This window comes from Rhinolophus hipposideros (assembly GCF_964194185.1).
Source record: "Rhinolophus hipposideros genome assembly, chromosome: 4".
NCBI classification, from domain to species: domain Eukaryota; kingdom Metazoa; phylum Chordata; class Mammalia; order Chiroptera; family Rhinolophidae; genus Rhinolophus; species Rhinolophus hipposideros.
The window spans coordinates 63,582,429-63,605,469 of NC_138050.1; the positions used below are offsets into that span (position 1 = coordinate 63,582,429).

Below are 23,041 nucleotides of genomic sequence, written 5' to 3' on the forward strand. Positions count from 1 at the left end.
GATCACACACTTAAAATGTTCAGAAACAGTAACAAAATCACTGTGAACTTCTACACTGAAATACAGACAGCAGGTGAGGCAAAAGAAAAAGACCAGGACCGTATCTATTTTTTTTTGCTTTCAAGAAGTAATATAGATATGTGTGTGTGTGTGTGTGTGTGTGTGTGTATATATATATATATATATATATATATATATATATATATATAAAAAATCATCTGAATCACATAAATAAAACCCACTTAAACATATCAACTCCTAGGCACTAATTTTTTTGAAGGCAGAAATATTTTATTTGACTTACTTTGTATCCCTACTGCCTAGTATTCCATTCATTAAACATTTATTAATACCCAAGAAACAAAACATCCCTTTCTCCTGGCTATAGTAATTTTCTGTGTAAATGGCTGGGTCTATTTAAGGCACCTCTTCTCCTACTGTGTTTATATATATTTAATTATCTGCAAACTACCCACAGAGAATCTGGTTCTAATTCATCATCTCTGTAACTCAGAAAGTGATTTTTATTCCCAGATGTATTTCTATATACCGTGTTTCCCCAGACAATCAGCTCTAATGTTTCTTTTGGAGCAAAAATTAATACAAGACCCAGTCTTATTTTACTATAAGACTGGGTACAATATAATAATATAATATAATAATATAAACATAATATAATAAAGGGTCTTATATTAATTTTTGCTCCAAAAGACGCATTAGAGCTGACTGTCTGGCTAGGTCTTATTTTCAGGGAAACAGGGTATCTACCTTACATGCACACACTCCCCCCTAATTAAAAAACAAAACCCCCCACAATTTTAAGTGCATGGGAAACAATTTAGTGTGGCTGTGTAAAGTCAAAATTTAATTAAACAATTATTTGAGTGCCTGTCTTATGTTAGGCATTGTGAATACTGTTAAGATTAGGACAGACATTGATGATTATTATAATTATTACAACAATGTCCTAAGTACCCACCATTGAAACTTTTACAGGACGTGAAATATGAGGAGTTAGCCAGGTTGAGTGGGGGAGGGTTCTTTCTAAGTTAAAGAAATGTTTGTTTATTCATAGGCAGAGAGAAGAGAGCATAGCATGTTCTAAAATTGTTAGGTTTCTGTATTTATTTCTTTTGACAGGAGAGGGAAATCATGTAGCATTCAAAGGACCAAGAGACATCCAAATGGAGATGTTTAGAGTAAATGGATAAGTGAACCTTGAATTCAGAGAAAGATCTGGAAGTCACAAATATATAGAGAAAACTGAAGCCATGATTGTGTGTAAATGACACTCATTGCTCAAGGGGAGTGAGGAGATGAGGGCCTAGGAGAGAACCCTGAAGAGCGGCAAAACCTTGAGAGTTGGAAGAGAAGGAGCACAACAACAAAATGAGGAAAAATGTCATGAGAAGTAGTCAAACCAGTGAAGAATGTCTCTAAAACCACGGGTTAATATCTCCAAAAGCCTATTACTTCATTTCTTTTTTTAGTACATTTAGCCTTGCACTATCCACAACTCCCAAATGGGTCAATGTGAATGTGTGCCAGCTGCTTTACCTGAGGGTCGTCATCTTCCATATCACTGAAGTCTGTCTGGGTCTTCAACAATAGCTGCATCACATCTGACGCATCTTGCATGAACTTGAAAAAAATATTTGGCAAAATCAACACCAACATTTCTCGTGTACATCAGATTAGAGAGGTACTTATTGTTTCTCATGTAATAACAAAACTTCCCCAAAAGATCTATCACATTTCCTACATGGGTCATAACGCCTCATATGAAAGTATTATATTGAAAAATTTTCATCTATATTGCAATAGACTTAGGGCGCTTTCTAGAAAAACATACTTCTCAGTGAAGGTCAAAATTAACTGCAGTATAAGGATATTTCTAATGACATCAAGTTCTGGTCTATGATTTATGTATTTCTAGCAGTAAAAAGACAATCAAAATCCAGAAAGAAAATTTTGAACTGCTCCATATAACTATATGATCTTCATTTAATTCTGTGTGGTTCTGGCAATCTTCATCGGATAAGCAGGCAGTGTTTCAAAAACAGCTTGACCGCCACATATAGAGTATGGAACATAAAAATGTTTTACTGGTTAGGTTCTCAGTGTCCCACAGAAAACAATTCATAAGTTAATAGTGATGCTGGTTTTGGAGACCAGACTAAGAGGTTCCATGATGTTAGTTCTGAGAACCAGAGGAATGATGACTTTTGGATTAGCTTTAACAATGCTGAGATATTGTTAGCTGGGAAGAAAAACAATGTCCAATGGTCCTCGCTAATTATTTTCTGAAAAGCTATATGTATACAGATCTCTCTTAGGATACTTAATGCATTTTAAATTAACAGGAAAGTAACTGGAATGTTTCCAGGCACGTTCAAATGGGTGAAACTAAACATATGGATCTTGAACTCCACATGCCTCCCAAGAGATAGACGGTACATATGTTAGGGAAAGGGGGAGGTTTCAAGAGTATAACTGAGTTAAGAAAAAAACCTTAATATTAACAATGAAAAAATGAAGACAAAAATTTATTTATATATGAAATACGAGTAATGTGACAGTAAGATGATGGGAAAAAATAAGCATCCAGAAAACCATTTATCAGAAAGAAAAAACTCTCTTGTACCCTCAATGCCTCCACAGCCAAATTACATACAGTAAGTCAAACATTATACAAATCACTTACTTTTTCCTTCCCAACAGCCAGACCAATGAGACTGATGCATTCAATAGTTTTTCCTCTGAGCAGTCTCAGTTCTTTTTGAACTGCATTCTCAACAATGTGCTTTAGTGATGGCATAAATAAGTCATAGTAGGGGACAAATTTTTCCTCTGCAGTATCTGCAACTGACGCGATAGATGTCACAACTTGTTCCAAAACTAACTTGGTACCTTTTTGAATCAACTAGGAGAAGGAAGACACACATAATAAATTATGTAAATGAGAAACGAGAAAAAACACTCCCTTCATGTTCCTGAAGGCTTTTCCCAAACACTATTTTGAAACAGCAAGCTGAGACCACTCTCCGGCAGCCAGAGTGGAGTGGAGACTAGGTTTTGGAGCAAATTTAAGAATCTATTGAACTATTTATGTGGGATCGTCTTTCTCTTCTGTTAACCTAGTTAACATGCCTTACTTTTGCTTTATCTCAAAGCACAGCTAAGTCCTTCAGCACAAATTTGACTCCTTTAAAAATTTTTGGGGCCGGCCCGGTGGCTCAGGCAGTTAGAGCTCCATGCTCCGAACTCGGAAGGCTGCCGGTTCGATTCCCACATGGGCCAGTGGGCTCTCAACCACAAGGTTGCCGGTTCAACTCCTCGAGTCCCGCAAGGGATGGTGGGCTGTGCCCCCTGCAACTAAGATTGAACAAGGCACCTTGAGCTGAGCTGCCGCTGAGCTCCCGGATGGCTCAGTTAGCTGCAGCGCGTCCTCTCAACCACAAGGTTGCCGGTTTGACTCCCGCAAGGGATGGTGGGCTGCGCCCCCTGAAACTAGAAAACGGGAACTGGACCTGGAGCTGAGCTGCGCCCTCCACAACTAAGACTGAAAGAACAACAACTTGAGTTGGAAAAATAAGCCGTGGAAGTACACACTGTTCCCCAATAAAGTTCTGTTCCCCTTCCCCAATAAAATCTTTAAAAAAAATAACAATAATTTTCTATCTATCAAGCTTAATGCCTACCCTTACTCACTTTCCTCATTTATTCCCACTATTTACTATATATTTTATGCTGTCATACTATGTTATGGAGAAAATTCCCTTTTGGATCCATTCCTTTATCTTCTAATCTGACTCTCCCCAGAAGATATAACTAATGATACACTGTTGCCCTTTCTCCCATTTCTGTCTTGGTAAAACAGATGAGCCACCCTTTCTCCTGCAACCAAAGACCTACAGTATTCTCGGACTGGGCTAGTGACAAATACTAACTGGGTATTTGCAGCTGGGCTCATGCTATCACCTGGCAATATTATTTTATAATTCCTTGTGGATTCACATGAATATTTAACGTAGTAACTACTCCTGATTTTCTTCCTTCTCATCATCTACAACCCCCTCTCAGCAGAGCTCCTCACCTTGTGCTATGAGTTCACCACACCTTTAAGACATTGTTATCCCCTTCTATTGCATCTCGGCATGTACTTCATATTTAATATCTTGACTCTTGACCTGTCTCTGATCTCAAAGGAATGTCCTTCTTCTTTGGCTACCCTCTCTTCACACAACTCTTGCTCACATACTTTATCCTCCTCCCATCCCATCTCAGCAACTCCTTCTTTCAGTCTTTAAGTATCTCACACCTTGTCCCTCTGGGGGAACGGGAGGAGGATACACTCTTTACCTCTATCCAAATCTACTGGTAAAATCATGTTTCATCCATCTATTCCTGATTTAACGAACCAACCAACAAACCAACCAACCAACCTGCCTTCAACTTGGGTCCACATCTTCTTCCTGTCTTCAGATACACTCGTGTTCCTTTTATCATATTCCTATTCTGCTATCATCTGACACTTAACACTCATCCTTTTGTCTCAAACCCCTTTCTTTGCCTTCTGAGATACTATATCTCATTTTCCTCCTTGTTCTTCTTTAAACCAGTCAGATGCAAAGTGTAATTTATGAACTGTTATAGGAATTGAATGTTAGAAACTTTTACAGCAATTTGACAGTGCTTTTATATCTGTTGACTACAATAGTAAAAACGCTTTAATTGTGTATGTCCTTTTTCATTCATTTCATAATAGTGATTTATTTTTATTGTATTTATTTTTATTATATTTGACAACTGGGCCTCAATCTTTGCCTTTCTCACCTCCATCTTTCTCTCATATACTGCTGTACTAATATCATTCAATTGTTTTTAGGTTGTCTCTCACTTAAGCTACAACCATAAACCATCTTCTATTTAGATGACCAGGTCTTATTTTAAAAACTCAACATATTTAAAGCAAAAAGAATACACTTTTTCACATCTTCTATTTCTGTCACCCAGATTAAAAGAATGGTCAATATTTTTACTTCCTTCTCTTTCATCTTTTAAAATTCAAACTGGGGGCCGGCCTGGTGGCTCAGGCTGTTGGAGCTCCGTGCTCCTAACTTCGAAGGCTGCCAGTTAGATTCCCACATGGGTCAGTACGCTCTCAACCACAAGGCTGCCGGTTCAACTCCTCGAATCCCGCAAGGGATGGTGGGCTCCAACCCCTGCAACTAAGATTGAACATAGCACCTTGAGCTGAGCTGCTTCCTGGATGGCTCAGTTGGTTGGAGCGCGGGCTCTCAACCACAAGGTTGCCAGTTCGATTCCTCGAGTCCCACAAGGGATGGTGGGCAGTGACCCCTGCAACTCAAGCTTGAACATGGCACCTTGAGTTGCGCTGCCACTGAGCTTCCTGATGGCTCAGTTGGTTGGAGCGTGGGCTCTCAACCACAAGGTTGCTGGTTCGACTCCCACAAGGGATGGTGTGCCCCCCGCAACTAGCAATGGCAACTGGACCTGGAGCTGGGCTGCGCCCTCCAGAGCTAAGACTGAAGGGACAACAACTTGAAGCTGAACAGCAGTCTCCACAACTCCACAGCTAAGATTGAAAGGACAACCTGACTTGGAAAAAAGTCCTGGAAGTACACACTGTTCCCCAATGAAGTCCTGTCTCCCAACCCCCACCCCAAAAAATTCAAACTGGCAGAAAGAAAATGCTAATGCTTCTTGAGAAATGTCTTTTTGAATCTCCTTTCCCCCAACTTCCACTATTACCATCGACACTCCCTGAACGATGATTGTATGAGTCTTGCCTTAAATCTCCCTTTTCTGTTTATGTCTCACAATGCTACCATGCTAGTTTCCTACAATCATATTAACATTTCTTGCAGCAGTTAAGAACATAAAATGGTTCTTCCCAATTTACATAAAATAAATGCCTTGTTTTCAAGGTAATTCATATACTGATCTTACCTAACCTATAAAAGCTATATGGTTCCTTCTATGGTCAAGCCTAGAATGTCCTCCTAACTGTCTATTCTTTATAGACACGCAGAAAAGTCGCTTTCTCCAGGGCTCTTAACCATAAAATTAATCTAAATTAATCTCAAATAGGAGGCTGGAGGATCTTAAAACTTACCTCTTGGAGTTTAAGTACCATGATGGAATGCAGATGTTTCACCAGATTATCTAAATACGGAATAAGCAGGGACTTGGGACAGTCCTCAGTAAAGTTGATGAGAGCGGCAGCGGCGTGGGCCTGCACGCGTTGGTTGCCCTGGTCTTCCATGGTCTGCAGCAGAGCTGCAATCACCTGTGAAATAAAATCATACAGAAGCATACATTCTGAAATGCCATCCTTCTTCTTCAAGTTTGATTCAAATGTTTGAGAACTTCATACTTACCTTCTCATGGAATTTCTTTTGAAAACCAGGTGCAAAATCTGTGGCCATCTGTCCCACGGCATTACAGGCTGCATATCTTACTCTTGGATGCTGGAATATATTCCTTTGTATTAGTAAAGGCTTTCTATTTCCCATGTGAAACTATGGTAATAATTATGAATCAAGCATTTATTGGTACTTACAGGATCCTGAAGAAAAAGCAAAACAAAATTTACTATCTCATTTAGAATTCCTTCCATTTGCTGGTGGCATCCTTCGCCAATGGCAGATAAGGCCATTAACCCTGCATGCCGATATTTCCAGTCAGCTATGGAAAAGAATCAGAAATTAAAGAACTGCAATGAGACACTACAAACATGTCATTCTGGTGCATGTATAAAAGTTCTCTTTATCTTGAAAAGAATAACACAAAGTATTTTTATTTATTAATTAGGAAAGTGAACAGAAAAATATCTGACTGGATTATTTCATTGTAATAGTGGTTGTGTCACACAAGCATTTCTAAAGTTAAAAGACAATATGGAAACAAAGAGTTTCTCAGTATTTAAATCAACTACTTAAAATAAGAGGCTTTATATTTTACTAAAAGCAATAAATATCTGGATTTTCTGTGTCACACAGCTGTTTATTGAACATAAATTTATTGATTTCCATTGTCACATTTCTTTAAAAAGAAAAATGGTCGAAGAAAGATGCTGCTTTTTTCTTTATTTAATAATACATTAAGTGAATATGGATGAACCTTATTTGTATTCTAATATTTGGTTAACAAAATATTAACTAAACAATGTTTATTTTAGTTGACTTCATATCCTATTCTAATATGTAATTTCCCTGACTCTGATTTCTAAATATTTATATTTACTATGTTATTGTTCACTTTAGGCTGCTTCAAATTCCGTGTGGAACAAAGCAAAATATACATAAATATATAAAGCTAGGATCTGTGTATAGGTAATAGTTCTCAAAGTGGGGCCCAAGAACCCTTGGATTCCGAGATTCTGTCAGGGAGTCCACAAGGTCAAAATTATTCTCCTAATAATATTATTTTTTACTTTCATTTTGAGAGTATAGTGAAATAGTCCAGGGATTACAACATGGGTGAAATCCCAAGTGACTGTATATAGAAGCAGATAAAAGAATTCAGCTAAGATATTTACAAAATTGCAAAAAAGGGCATTCTTCTAATAACTTTTTTGTTTTGTAAAAGTCATTCTTCACACAAAAATGTTATTTTTGTTAAGGTATACTGGATTTCTTATTTTTAAATATGTTTTAATTTCTAATAAACACTGGTATTACCCACATAAACAAAAGCACTCTGGAATCCTCAATAATTTTTAAGAGTATAAAAGGGTCTTGAGAATGGAAAGTTTGAGAATTGCTGGTATAAGGATTATGCATGTTGTAGGAAAATCCTGAATTATATATTTAATTTTTCACTTTGGAGACCTTGAAACCCATGTAAAGATGAACTCTGTTGTAACTAATTCAACTATTAAAATTTTCTGAAAATTTGTAAATGTTGATGTTAAGTATTAAAACTATATTATCACTTATAAGAACATTTTTTAAGGTATGTTTTAAATGTGTTTACTCAATACTAAGCCCAAATTTCTCAATTGAAGATTCGTAATCCTAGGAAACCAATATATCAATATCTGATACTAATCTCTGCATGCTGGATTTATTCAGTTCAAGAAGAAACACAGTAAATACTTATTGAAGGATATCTATCTATATTTGGTTCAGAGATGTGCCTCATATTCTCAATGTGCAGAGCTCCTAGAAGAATGTTCAGTAAAATGATGGTATCATATGCAGATTGGAAATGGTTTTCCTTCTCTGAATTTTAAGCTTTAAAAAAACTTTCTATTTATTATTTAAAGCAAAAACAATAAAACTTAAAAAAAAAAGTGTGGCATATGTTACTAAGAAATATCTATCATTTACAATTGTTAAAGTACTTTTGACATATACTAAATACATCTTTGGATCCTAATCCCAATCCTGGGTGCAAGGCAAGCATCATTTTTGTATTTTACAGCAAGTAAACAAAACTCAAAAGACTTGCTCAAAGTCATACATTTAGCAGTAACAAATCTTTCAGGGTTCACTGCCATACATGTAAAGCTTTCTGCACTAGCTAGTAAATTGTAGGAAGAGCTTAAAATCAAATTCTTTTCACTAAAATCACAAAATCACATCCACAACGAATCTGTTTGAGTAGTGTGAATCAGTGGAGAAACACTGACAGCTGGCTGACACTGTGCAATCTTTTAATATCTCTGGGCTTTACTTTTACCTTAAAAATGGAAAAACCAGATTCTTCCTACCAGCTGTTATAGGTTGAGTAATCTGTGATGCTAACTGTCCCTATCTCTTTGTAAAAAGACAAGACAAAAAATCCGTAAAAAAATTTAGAGGCGAATAAAAAGGAAAACTATTATTTAAGACCCAGATGTAAGATCACATCATTAATGTGATTTTGGTTTTGGTCCATGACTTTTCAGAACAAATAATAATTTTATAGGATAAGAAGGAGCTAGATAAACAGCGTAAGGGATAGAGTTCTTAACAATTCACTTTCATTTGAAGTTGGTATTGTTACTCAGCTTCACTACTTTAAGATCCTAAATCGATGGTTTGACCCTCAAGTCTATCTCTTGTAATGTACTGTAAATAAATATTCATACAAGCAAGCCAGGATTTCTGTTAAGTGTATGCAGTATCTCTATTTGTAATCAACAAAAACTGTTAACATTTAATGGGTAAAGTGTGTAATGCTATGAGCTATTAAATGAGGCAGGCTATTATGTGGTGATATGATGTACTCTGGAGCAAAAGCTTAAGCATGGTGTGTCTGTACGGTATATTCACATTCTGGAGAGACCCCTGCATATGTGCATAAATAAAGTCAGAAAAAAAGACTTGCGGGGGTTGGGGTAAGGCATGTAACACAGTCTCTGAGAACTGTTAATAGTGGCCAACTCTGAAACTAAGATAAGGGACTTTTAGTTTACAGATTTCTGTATTTGATTTTTTTTTTTTAGAAAAATTAAGCATATTAACTTTGTAATTAAAAAGACAAAAAATGTGTACACAATTTTTGGTATTGACACAAATTACGAAAGGCTCACAAATGACCAAATATTTGTTAGAAAAATAATAGAAATATAAAAGTGGCTTCACTCCTGGATAAACTAATTTTTTAAAAATAAAAGATACTGGATGAAGATTACATAAATCAAATATGCTAAAATTTCATAAACGTGCAAATAATGCTTATTTAAATTTAAATCTAGATGTTTCCAGCTAGGGAGAAAATCTGTAAATTTTCCTTACAATTTATAATTTTTCTTATACACTAAGGCCAATTCTAGGAAGAATCAAATATTGGCAGTAGTGAGTAAAAATATTCTTTAACATAGATTGAATGTTTTCAAAGATGACTAAGTAGAACTTTATCAGCATAATGTAAAAACTTAGGTTAAACAGAATATAAAAAAGCAAAGATTAATTTTTAGACAGTCTAAACATTTGTTAGAGTTTAAGATTTAGAAAGTCACATTCCACTATTCTATCTACCATATGAAAGAAATACAGCTTACGATTTTGAAGCATTTGCATAATGTGTTCCTTGATCATTGGCAGAACAAGCTTTCCACCAAGTCCACAAGCCATTCGGTCTAAAGCACTCTCGCCAGCAACTGCATTGCTATACACAAACAAAATTTAACATATTCAAAATACGCAACAGTGCACTATACAGGCATTTCTAAACATGTTATTAAACTAGGCCTGAAAAAGAATTCAGCCTTCCGACTGTATGTAGTAAGTTGTGGGTTAAAAACCCTAGAGTTAAAAGGCCGGAGGGAATAAAATTATAATTCTATTGTAATTTTAAAAGTTCTATGTCTGAATCTTATTTTTCAGGGCTTTTCCTTTTTTCTCTTTCTGTACCCATCACTGGCTAAAACTTAGGTTCTGATACTTTCAAGCCTCAGAAATGTGAGCAGAGCGTTTAGGAGAGCCTTGTGTATCTCATTTCCTGGACATATATCCTTCAAACTTATTGATGGACAGAACACAGATAACTGAAAGAGGTGTTAAGACTGTATATGATTTACTCCTCACTGTGAGCTTATTTTACCCTTAAAGGGGTGTAAACTGTATTGCCAAAAATTATGTGTATCTGAAAATCAATTCTAGTGTTTTCACTGAAAACTGAAGAAATTAGGCATAAAAGCCTTTGCACTGTCTTAGAACTCCAAGTTTAGTAGTGAGTTTATTACGTGCATGATCTTTAACTGTTCTGTGAAGACAAGACTACATATAAAGATAAAGCTATAATTGATCTTTAGAATAGGTTCTCAGACTTAAACTGATCTTGAAAATACATTTATGGCTTACTTACTCAGATAAAACCTTATTCATCTAGTCCAGAAAATATAGCTTCATAAATCATAAATTTAAGTGTCTTTTACAGGGCAAATTACAGGCCAGGTAGCAGTACATTACAGTAACTGAACCAGGGAGAGGAAACCAGATCTGAGCCCATCTTCTCTTCAGCCCTATTAAGTAATTTCCATTGAAGGATTACTTTCATACACTTCAAAGCAGTAGTAAGGCCAGAAGCCAGTCATTTTTAAAAATGGGATAAGCCTCAAAAAGACACCATGTATTTTATTAAGTCAAATGTCTTTCATTTCAGTAGTTATAGTAGCTTATACTGCCTACCAGTCCTTTAGTGGAGTATTTTCAGTTCTTTTTAAGACAGAGAGGTAAGATAATGCTCTGGGAAGAGTTAGAAAAATGGTATTAAACCCCAGTCTACCGACTGGCTATGTAATTTGGACAAACCACCCAACCTTCTCTCTCCACTCTGCATCAATAATATGATAATATACCTTTAGGACTACTGAAAGAATCAATTAAAATAATAGAATTCTGAAGTGCTGGGTTTCACATACACATAAGGGGCCATCATCACTACTGGACAGTGAATATAGATTTTGGTTGGTTGACTTTTCCAAAGGAGTCTGTATTCATGGGGGCCTCCTAAGTCACCACAAGTAAAATTCCAGTGTTACTATCTTCTAGTGTACAAATCTCACTACCACCGTCTCCTCTCTATAAAGTTAAATAGCATTGTATTAGGAAACTACGAAGTTTCACAGGGAATTATCTGCAACAACCATTCTAAATCTATATATATAAAGGCATTTATCACAATAAAGCTTCTTTATGTATGTTTTATAAGATAACTCAAACTGAAAGCCAAAGTGTCCCATATTCCAAACAAAAATTTAACTACAGATTACATAATACAGTGGGAAAGAGATGGGCCTGTACCCCTAAAGCCCTCACCGCCACCTGCTCATGCTCCGTGCCATCAGGGACGCTGCACACAGTGTTACCTGTCAAAATCATCATCTTCCAACTCGTCCGCATTGGCCCAATCCTCATCCTCCTCCAGGTCAACCATCATTGCTAACATCTGAGGAACTAATGGAAAGAATCATTTCATACATCAACACCAGTGCTTTCTTATTTATCAACATCATTATTTACAAGCAAGAATTTTAAGAAGTAAAAATAAAAAACGAAGGATTTACTTTGCCTCTAAGAGGGTGAGACAAAAATATTTTTATAACAACTGTGCCCCCAACATCTGATTTGTTAAATTTTAACCTTTTTCACACATTTGCTTTAGATCTTGTTCTTTTTAAGAAGTAACATTAAGGATAAAAGTCAACTTCCCAAATCCTATTGTAGTCTCTGTCCCTCACCAGAGGTGAGCAGCATTATAAAACCAATGTTTCCATTACCAAACTGTTTTTATACGTGGAACTATAGATTTCTGTAATCTATATACAAAAGAGCACTGTTGCATGATTTTATTTTGTATGTAATAAATGGTATCATACTATACATATCCTTTGGGATTTTTTCTTAAAATACATGGATTTCATTTTAATTACTTCATAGCATTCCATTATATAAACACTATCCTGTTAATGGACATTTTAGTTGTTCCCAATTTTTTTCCTATTGCAAAATTTACCTTGATAAGATTCTTATACATATCTCCTTGATATGTGTAAGAGTGAACTCAGGGCATAAAACTGTTACAAGTATCTTCAGTAGCATTAAAAATCACTAAACTGCAATCCACAGTGGTTGCATAAGCTTTCATTTCTCAGGGAAGTTACTTCACAACAATGTGTGAAGTGCCCTGGAGCTGTCAGAGTCCTTTCCTATCCATATCCTTCATCAACATTGCATATTGTCAAAGTTTCTAATAACTTGTATCCCACAAATACACTTGTTTTTTTGAGGAACAGAGTTTGTTAGCCATTTTAGATTCCTCTTTTGTGAATTTTCTCTTCTTAGCCTTTGTCTAATTGCTAGATACCAAAACTCTGATTGTGTGCACTGCAACTATTTTCTTCCAGTCTGCAGCTTATCTTTTAATTTCATTTATGGTGTATTTGGTTGGACAAAAATTGTCTTAGTATTTGCAAACTTAGCAATGTCTGCACCTATGGTTTGTGTTTCAGTCTTTAAAAAATTATTTCCTACTATCAAGTTTTACTTATAAAATGTATCTGTACTGTTTAGTTTTTAATCGACCCTAGATTGGTTTCTTATAGAATATCTGAGGTTGCGATATTTTTCCCCATAGACATAACCAGTTGCCCCTACGACTAGGGTTTCCAGGTGGGAATTTCCACCCATTTTTAGCTTTCCCATTCCCGAATCCCGAGATATAAACTGTTTTCTGTTCTCCACGATAAATCATTTCCACAAAGTGATGGCCTATACTACCAACCACGTAGGGTTCGAGGAGTGGATTTTCCCCATTTCCCAACCATCTGTTCTCGGGATTCGTGAATGGGAAAGTGAAAATCCTTACTGAGAATGGGCGGGAATTCCCGCCTGGACACCCTACCCACGACCTTTGATGAATTCTCTTTTTAAGTCAGCTTCCTTTCCATGTGAGAGGATCTGTTCTCGGGCCCTTTTGTTCCATCCAATCCATTTGTTTACACCTGGACCATCAACAAATTCTACATCTTTACAGCTGATAAGGTAAGATCTCTACTTTGTTCGTCAAAATTCTCTTGGCTACTCCAGGCCTCAAGTTCTTTGACACGAATTTTATAAACAATCTTATGACCAACTCTATTGGGAGTTTGACTGATATTATATTGAATTTATGGATTAATTAGAGGAAAACTGATATTTAGTTCTTTCAATCAATATGTTTAGTTCTTTTAGTCCATGCAACTAAGTATGTACAGAGATGTGTTTCCCCAGATTCTTCCGATTTTGAAAGGATATTCATTTTATCAACAAATCTGTGAACTCATACAACTCTTAGCAAAATTTGTCCAATAATTTTTCCACATTAAAGACTTTTGACTTACTAGTCTGTGCAACAATATTGGTATGTTTTCTTAACATAGCAGCTGCAGTCTCAGAGAGGGTCACAATTACTTCAAGGGCAAGCTGGCGCTGCATATTATTGAGGCTAGTGTCTCCACACAACTACGAAGAAGACACATTTGCATACATTTAGTAGTTTAGTCACTGAAAATGAAAACAGAACATTGACTGAAGTATTTAACTTACCTTCAGACTTAGTTGTAAAGTAGCTTCCAAGTGAGGACGCAAGTATTTTGGAACAGTATCTGCAATCTCAACAAGGGATTTTAGAACTGAATCGTCATTCTGGTAGCACGAGTCATTTACAGACTAAAAAAGATGAAACAGGAAAAAAAAGTCTGTGCTCAAGAGTCACTTTATGATGCCTCATTAGCCAAAACATTAAGAGGCAGACAGACAATTATGAGTATTTTTCTCTAAATAATAATTTAGCAATCTATATTATGCAAATGTTCTACCTACAGCCACATGTATACCTTCCTTCCCATAATAAAACAAGGATTTAATTCTAAGTGAAAATGAAAATCAGTGAAACTGTCATAACCACTACCACAGAACCTAAGGCTGTCAAGGAATTCTTTCACAACCAGGAAGCCCTTTCCTCTGTCCTTCCTACATCCATGTTCTTGTCTTTTTCGTACATACAGGAAATACTAGATCTTTTGATACATTTAAAATGTCCAATGTTACCCAGTTAATTTCTCTTTCATGTCATGTTTGGTCACCGTGGTATTTAAATGTGCATTCTGTAACTACCACTGTATTTCAGAGTGAAAACTCCTAGATAAAAGTTCTGGCTAACATTTTAATTTATTCTAAATTCAGAGGAAGAAAAACCTGAGATTAGACTTAATAACTTAAGATTTTTAGGTAATAAACTACTAAAACAATAGATGAAAAAGTTAACGTTTTGTTATTGACTTAAACTATCTTTTCAGTTTGATATAAATCCTGTTAATAACTGAATCACGTAGGATAGATATTTCAATCCTAACCAGTGGTGTTCTCAACGGGGTGCTATTTCTTCTAGGAGGTGTTTTCTTAGATTAGCAAAGAGAGGGTACTAGATATCCTGCATTTGTGACATGTATGCTTCCAAGGAACTCACAAGACCTTCTTATTATGCATCTCACATGACCATAAATGTAAGATACTTACAAAATTTAAAAAACTCAAATATTTGTTATAAAAAGGGGTTTGAGGTCTGATAAGATTGAGACTAACTGCTCTAATTTACCCAACCTTATTTTATCTTCTGATTGACTCAAGATGTCCTTAAAATAGTAACTTATTCTTGAGATTCAAGGATGTGAATTAAACATAAACTATTTACTTTATAATATACAAACTGGTATCAGCTCTGTGGCTAAAATGAAGAACTGCAGTTAAATATGGGTTTGAATTGTGCACGATTCTCCCACTTACCAACACTGTGACACTGGGCAAGTTTCTTATCCTTTCCTCCTTAGTTTCTCCTTATGTAAAAATGGGCAGTAAATTTCATAGATTATCTGGTCAATTCAATAGAAATAACCTATGTGATCATATATATTCAATAAGCATCAATTGCTTGTCATTTGCATTACAGAAAAAATTTGAGACTAACCTAAAATTTTAAGACTACGAATCTATAAAGGTAATAGATGTTACATCAATGAGATTTTCATGTCTTGTTCTCTGCCATACCCCTATAACCTATTGCCAGCACACAGCAGACAATGAATATTTGCTGAATAAATGAATGCACTAGAGAACGCTGATGTGAATTTAGACTACAGAAAACCAGTAAGGATGTAATAATCACCTATTTTAAACTGTTTTCTTACCTGTAAGAACCCAGGTAACAAGTCTGCAAAATGTTTGAACAGAGTAACATTATGTTCATTTGCAAGTATAAAAGCAGCTGTAGCTCTAGCAGATAATGTTCTGATCTAAAATGAAGAGAGTAAAATGTCACACGTGAGAAGGTTTTGATGGATGCAAGTTCAAGTTTTCTTACTCGAGATGAAATTTTTCTTTATCAGTAAAATTAGTATTCATATTTTAAAATATTACAGTAAAGACAATCTCCAAATACATAACTTTTGTTTACAAGTTAAATGTTATATTAGGTGCTAATATTAATGGAATTCAAATGCTTTACCGATGGATGTTCCTGATCTTGCATACACTGAACTAACATCCGTTTGATGACGTCTAAATAGTGCTGCTGCTGGTTCCCAAAAATTCCAGGAAAGTTCCTAAAAAATGATCCAAAGCAGTTTTTAAAAGTTACATTATATCTTAGGAAAGTGTCAGCTAGCACATCTAATTAAATGTCTGCCTGACTCAAAAGTATGTATTAATCCTTAAGGTTGAACATCATGTACCCACCCTCCAAGCAAACTCTCTCGGGGTTGGATGAATGGAAACATAGTGGAAAGGGTTAGTTCTGGGAGGAGAGCCGACCCAAGTACACACTCCTCAGCCACCCATCCCAGCTCTATGCTGTATCCTTATCGCACCGTCTCAGTGGGATGTACAGGGTGGAACTAGAGCAACCACGGGGTGTCAGATGGTAACTGCAGTAACCATGCTTTCTGACAATTTGCTCCTAGCCTCGCAGATCCAGGTAGTTTAAGTTCTGCAATACTGTAAATTCAGTAAACAAACTGAATGCTTTTATTTAATTCTCTACTCTGGATTATTGATATAAATAAGATACACCTGACAACAGAAATAGAAAATGGTGTTAATATCAACCCTTATCCTCTTCTGATGCTTGAGATATATTATATTGAAAACGTATATGATTTTAATGAACTATAAATCCAATTATACTTTAAATGCAGAACTGTATAACACAGTAGGGCAAAAATTTTCTTAATGCAGAAATTGATTTAACTCTAAGCTTTAACCATTTGCTTATAAATATACAGGAGTTTATTAAAAAATTACATTTTTATGAAGCTTGGCTATACAGAACCCAGAAAACAATGGGGACTCTTCTTTCTCTTCTTCAAGATGCCATTATTAAAGTGGCTTTCTAAAAGGTACATTTAGTACCATGTCAATCTCCAAATAAAGCAGAAGAAACTGTTCAAATCATAAAAAAAGGGAAAGAAATAAAGTTCCAGAGAACACTTGTATGCAAAAAACAATCATAATATGAAATAAAAGGCTTTGTTCTTTCAGTTTTATTTCCAACACAATACAAAGCTTATCTAAAGGCATTATTTTAAGTCTAAAGAGTTAAGACTAAAAAATCAAAATGTGCTCTGTGCATTCAATATTAAATTGTTTAAAAAAATTACATCAATGTATATACCAGAAAATGTGAAGGGCAGCTTCCCGCAGTCCCATATTTTGAGAGCTGACTGAATCAAAAAGGAACTTCAAACCTTCAGGCCATTGGTTGTTGCCATCCTCATCTAAAAGTAAAGAAATCCAGGCATACAGTGTGTAAGTCAAAATTTTTAAAAATTAAGGGTCAATCTTTTTATTGCATAAGCCTCATTCAGAATATGGAGTAGTGGAAAATGTCACTTGCTCTATATTTTTTAAAAATTCCAATACAATTAGGTCCTTTAACCATAAAAATGGCATTATAATCTTGTAAAAACTGTGTACAGTTGGGTTATATGAGCACAAACATGAGCAGCAGTCATTTCTGGAAGTGGGATTTGGAGAATAGGCAGCACTTTGACTATTTGGTCGAATCTTTTATATTTATTATTATTAAAGGGTTTAAAAAGTAAGCAAAGCTAATACATGGTAATGAGGTCTTGAAACCAAAATAATTATTACTTTCAAACAGGAGAAGATGCGGGAGTGGGAAACCCAGGACCCAGAGTGGTGCTCATGCTTTGTAGTTTTAAGTGAAAATTTCCCCTATATTTCCTGAAATTTTCTGAAATTAAATTTCCTGAAATTTTCTGACATTAAAAACAAAATACCCTTTATCTGTCTCTTCAACATAAAAATGATGCTTTGAGGGGGAAAACAGCGGCTTAAAAAAAAACTATGGAGAGAACACCTTAATGTTTCCATTATTAAGTGATTTTGAGTTAAAATAGTATGTATAAAAATTCATATTTGTACACTTAAAAATTTTGAAAACAGAATTTTCTAAGCTATTTAAAACAAAACTTAAAGAGTTTTAGTGGGTTTTGAACTTTGCTGGTAGCTTAAAGAATTAGTGTCATGATTTATTAATAAGACCAACCAACAATACCTCCCATTTAGTCCTTCCTTATCTTAGTGAAGTATCCTTTTCAACCTTTAAAACTGCCACCTAGGGGCCGGCCTGGTGGCTCAGGTGGTTGGAGCTCCACGCTCCTAATTACGAAGGCTGCCGGTTCGATTGCCACATGGGCCAGTGGGCTCTCAACCAAAGGTTGCTGGCTCAACTCCTCGAGTCCCGCAAGGGATGGTGGGCTGCACCCCCTGTAACTAAGATTGAACACGGCATCTTGAGCTGAGCTGCTTCCTGGATGGCTCAGTTGGTTGGAGCGCATTCTTTCAACCACAAGGTTGCCAGTTCGATTCCTCAAGTCCCGCAAGGCATGGTGGGCAGCGCCCCCCTGCAACTAAAGATTGAACATGGCACCTTGAGCTGAGCTGCCGCTGAGCTGCCAGATGGCTCAGTTGGTTGAAGTGTGTCCTCCCAACCACAAGGTTGCCGGTTCGACTCCTGCAAGGGATGGTGGGTTGCGCCCCCTGCAACTAAGATGGAACAACGGCAAGTTGCGCCCTCCACAACTAAGACTGAAAGGACAACAACTTGACTTGGAAAAAAGTCCTGGAAGTACACACTATTCCCCAATTAAGTCCTGTTCCCCTTCCCCAATAAAATCTTTAAAAAAAAAAAAAAGCCACCTAAATGAACTAAGTTTAAAATCACACTTATGAGTCTGTCAAAAAATAATGAAGTATATGTAATTATATTATTATTTTTGGTGTGACCAAAAAGTTTTGACTTGACAAAATGCTTTAGATGTTTTTCTTTTATCTCATCCTTTAAATGTATTTTGGGGAGGAAGTTCTCGCCACAGCAACCAGATAAGAAAAAGAAATAAAAGGCATCCGAATTAGAAAGGAAGAAGTAAAACTGTCATTATTTGCAGATGACATGATACTGTATATAGAGAACCCTAAAGATTCCACCAAAAAACTATTAGAACTGAAAAATGAATTCAGTAAAGTAGCAAGACACAAAATTAACATTTAGAAATCGGTTGCATTTTTATACATAAATAATGAACTACCAGCAAGAGAAATTAAGAAAACAATCTCATTTATAATTGAGCATCAAAAAGAAAAAAAAAAAAACACCAAAAAACCTACGAGTAAATTTAACCAAAGAGGTAAATACCTGTACTGGGAAATTTATTAAGACACTGAAAAAAGAAACTGAAGATACAAATAAATGGAAACATATACCGTTCTTGTGGATAGGAAGAATTAACATTGTTAAAATGTTCATACTACCCAAAGCAATATATAGATTCAATGCAACCCCTACCAAAATACCAGTGGCATTTTTCACAGAACTGGAACAAATAATCCTAAAATTTACATGGAACCACAGAAGACTCCAAATAGCCATAGCAATCTTGAGAAAGAACAAGTTGCAGGTGTCACGCTACTTGATATCAAACTATACTGCAAGGCTATATTAATCAAAACAGCATGGTACTGGAATCAAAACAGACACATAGATTAATGGAACAGTATAGAGAGCCCAGAAATAAATCCATGCCAATTAATCTACGACAAAGGAGGCAAGATTATACAATAAGGTAAAGACTGTCTCTTCAATAAATGGTGCTGGGAAGACTGGACAGATACATGCAAAAAAGTGAAACACCTTCTTACACCATATGCAAGAACTCAATGTGGATTAAAGACTTAAATGTAAAACATGAAACCATAAAATTCCTAGAAGAAAACACAGGCAGTAAACTCTCTTGGCATTGCTCGGTAGTTATTTTTTCTGATGTATCAACTTGGGGAAGGGAAACAAATAAACAAAAAAAGGGACTGTATCAAACTGAAAGGTTTGTGCACAGTAAAGGAAACTGTCAACAAAACAACAACTTACTGAAGATACTTGCCAATGATACATCCAATAAAGAGTTAACATCCAAAATATTAACTCTATAGAAACTCATATAACTTAACACCAAAAAAACCCAAACAATCCAATTAAAATAAGGGCACAGGATCTCAGTAAACGTACCTGTAAAGAGGATATACAGATGGACAATAGATCTATGAAAAGATGCTCAACATCACTAATTATCAGAGGAATGCAAATTAAAAACACAATGAGATACCACCTCACACCTATCAGAATGGCCATCACTGATAAAAGAACAAACAAGTATTGGTGAGGATATGGAGCAAAGGGAACTCCTGTACTGTTGGTGGGAATGTAACTTGTGCAGCCACTATGGAAAACAAGAGGTTCCTCAAAAAATTAAAAATAGAACTACCTTATGACCCAGTAATCCTACTTCTGGGTATTTATCTGGAGAAATCCAAAAACACTAACTTGAAAAGATAGCTGCATCCCTATGTTTGTTGCAGCATTATTTACAATGGCCAAGATAGGGAGGCAACCTAAGTGCCCATCTAAAGATGACTGGATAAAGATGTGCTACCTATATGTACAATAGCCTATTTACCCGGCCATGAAAAAGAACGAAATCTTGACATTTGCAACAACACGGATGGACCTGGAGGACATTGTGCTAAGTGAAATAAGCCAGACAGAGAAAGACAAATACCACATGATTTCACTTATATGTGGAATTTAAAGAACAAAATAACCAAACAAAACAGAAATAGACTCATAGATAAAGAGAACAAACTGATGGTTGCCAGATGGGAGGTGGGTTGGGGGGGGCTGGGTGAAAAGATGAAGGGATTAAAAACTACAAATTTGTAGTTACAAAATAGAAATAGGGATGTAAAGTACAACATAGTAAATAGTCAATAAAATTGTAATAACTATGTATGGTGCCAGGTGGGTATTGGACTTATTGGGGGGAATCACTTTGTAAACGATGTAAATGTCTAACAACTAAGCTATACACCTGAAGCTAATGTAAAATAAAATTGAATGTCAACTGTAATTGAAAAACAAAATTATCTAAAAAAAATTTTTAAAAATATTGGGTATTTTATAGTGTACACAGCATAACAGTGTAACAGCACATGGACATAATTTATAAATACACAAATATAATAGCAAAAGTATCTGGATTCCACTGACTTCTACTTTTTGGCAAGTAAATTGTAAGTTAGACTGTGCTTTCAAAACTTCACAGATTAGGGCTGGCCCGGTGGCTTAGGCGGTTAGAGCTCCATGCTCCTAACTCGGAAGGCTGCCGGATTCCCACGTGGGCCTGTGGGCTCTCAACCACAAGGTTGCCAGTTCAATTCCTCAAGTCCCAAGGGATAGTGGGTTCCGCCCTGCAACTAAGATTGAACACGGCACCTTGAGCTGAGCTGCTTCCGGGATAGCTCAGTTGGTTGGAGGGCGGGTTCTCAACCAGAAGGTTGCAGGTTCGACTCCCGCAAGGGATGGTGGGCTGTGTCCCCTGCAACTAGCAAGGGCAACTGGACCTGGAGCTGCGCTGTACCCTTCACAACTAAGACTGAAAGGACAACTTGAAGCTGAATGGCACCCTCCACAACTAAGATTGAAAGGACAACAACTTGACTTGGAAAAAAGTCCTGGAAGTATACACTGTTCCCCAATCCTGTTCCCCTTCCCCAATAAAATCTTAAAAACAACAACAACAATAAAAAGCTTCACAGATTAAGGAGGAAATGAAACTGACAATATTTCATGTAAACTACAAAATTAATTCTCCAAATGAAAGTTTTAAAGACCAACGGAAGTATTATGATTCTGCATTTAGAGTCCAAAGTTTCACAAATATCTAAAACTTTTGGCTCTAAATGTAGAATCCATAAACATTCTCATTTCAAATAGAATAAATGGTCCTCAGGTACTCGGGAATCTTCCAGTAAAGAGTCCACTTAAAAAAAAGGGACATACATTTGACCCTTGAACAATGTGGGGGTTTCCAACACCATTGAAAACCCGCATATAACTTATGACTCCCGAAACACTTAATTTGTCCCTTGATATCCATGGGGGGTATTGAGTCTAGGGTCCCTCATGAATACTAAAATCCATGGATGCTATATGAAATGGTGCAGAACCATGCATACACTCTTTCATCCAGACTCCCAAGCCTGGATCGAAAAATAGAAAAATAGAAAAATAGAGGCATTTACGGAAAAAAATCCGCATAAGTGGATCTGAACAATTCAAACCCGTATTATTCAAAGCGCAGCTGTATTCATTTTCTTCTATAATAACTTGTATACACACCTATAAGATTCCTGGCCAGCTCTGCAGCAATATCACAAATTTTTTTCCTCATACTAGACTGTGTTTCCATTTGAATAATCATCAGTAGTTCACTCTTGATGGCAGTCTGGACATCAGAAGGAAGAGTTGGGTAGACTTCATCAAACGCAGAGGACAAAAGACGTCTTAGCAGAACGGCAGCCATTTGTCTGGCCTAAAATTGATAATTGTTAATAACTTGGTGTCTTACTAGAAATAAAATTTTCAACAACCTAGATTCACTCTGTCATTGATATATTTCACTCTTCCATTTTTACAACTCATTACAAAAGCATTTTGTTAGATTTGTAAAAAAATTGGTAAACTACATAAAACTATTTCTAATCACATTAGTCTACTGTATAGAGAATGCCACCCAAAGGCTATTTTTGTTTATAGCTGAGGAAAAGCCCTAAACACATTAGACCTCAAATAGGAACACATATATATCATAGCAATGACAAACCTGTCTTCAGTTCCTATTTTTAATATAGTTTTTGGAGAAAAACAAATCTTAACATAAACTGCAAACCCTAAAATGCTCTTTCCTGCTTCTCCATTTGGCTCTCATTCTAATATATGAAGTGCGTTTCCGAACTAATCTTACGCTCCCAACCCGGCCTATCTTGCTATATTACTGTCTTTTCATCAACCTCTTCGCTAAAATGTTATCAAATCCATTTCTCTTTATGCTTCATTCGTGCAAACAAACATTACAAGTTCTAAACACCTAAGAGGTGCTAATCAATCTCAATGTGTATATTCTTATCCCATTTTC

The 23,041-nt window shown here is 36.0% G+C and overlaps 1 protein-coding gene across 1 annotated transcript in view; it reads right to left on the reverse strand.

Moving 5' to 3' along the window:
• Positions 1-23,041, reverse strand: part of IPO5 (importin 5) — a 39,740-nt gene that overhangs the window by 9,576 nt on the left and 7,123 nt on the right. The window contains exons 3-15 of the mRNA XM_081045620.1: positions 22,246-22,438; positions 17,164-17,266; positions 16,000-16,096; positions 15,683-15,787; positions 14,043-14,165; positions 13,838-13,958; positions 11,825-11,912; positions 10,016-10,122; positions 6,587-6,711; positions 6,405-6,494; positions 6,140-6,313; positions 2,705-2,923; positions 1,558-1,641 (exon numbers count right to left, since the gene is read on the reverse strand). Of these exons, the coding sequence (XP_080901746.1) occupies positions 1,558-1,641; positions 2,705-2,923; positions 6,140-6,313; positions 6,405-6,494; positions 6,587-6,711; positions 10,016-10,122; positions 11,825-11,912; positions 13,838-13,958; positions 14,043-14,165; positions 15,683-15,787; positions 16,000-16,096; positions 17,164-17,266; positions 22,246-22,438 (1,629 nt within the window). The remainder of the gene's footprint in view (positions 1-1,557; positions 1,642-2,704; positions 2,924-6,139; positions 6,314-6,404; positions 6,495-6,586; positions 6,712-10,015; positions 10,123-11,824; positions 11,913-13,837; positions 13,959-14,042; positions 14,166-15,682; positions 15,788-15,999; positions 16,097-17,163; positions 17,267-22,245; positions 22,439-23,041) is intronic.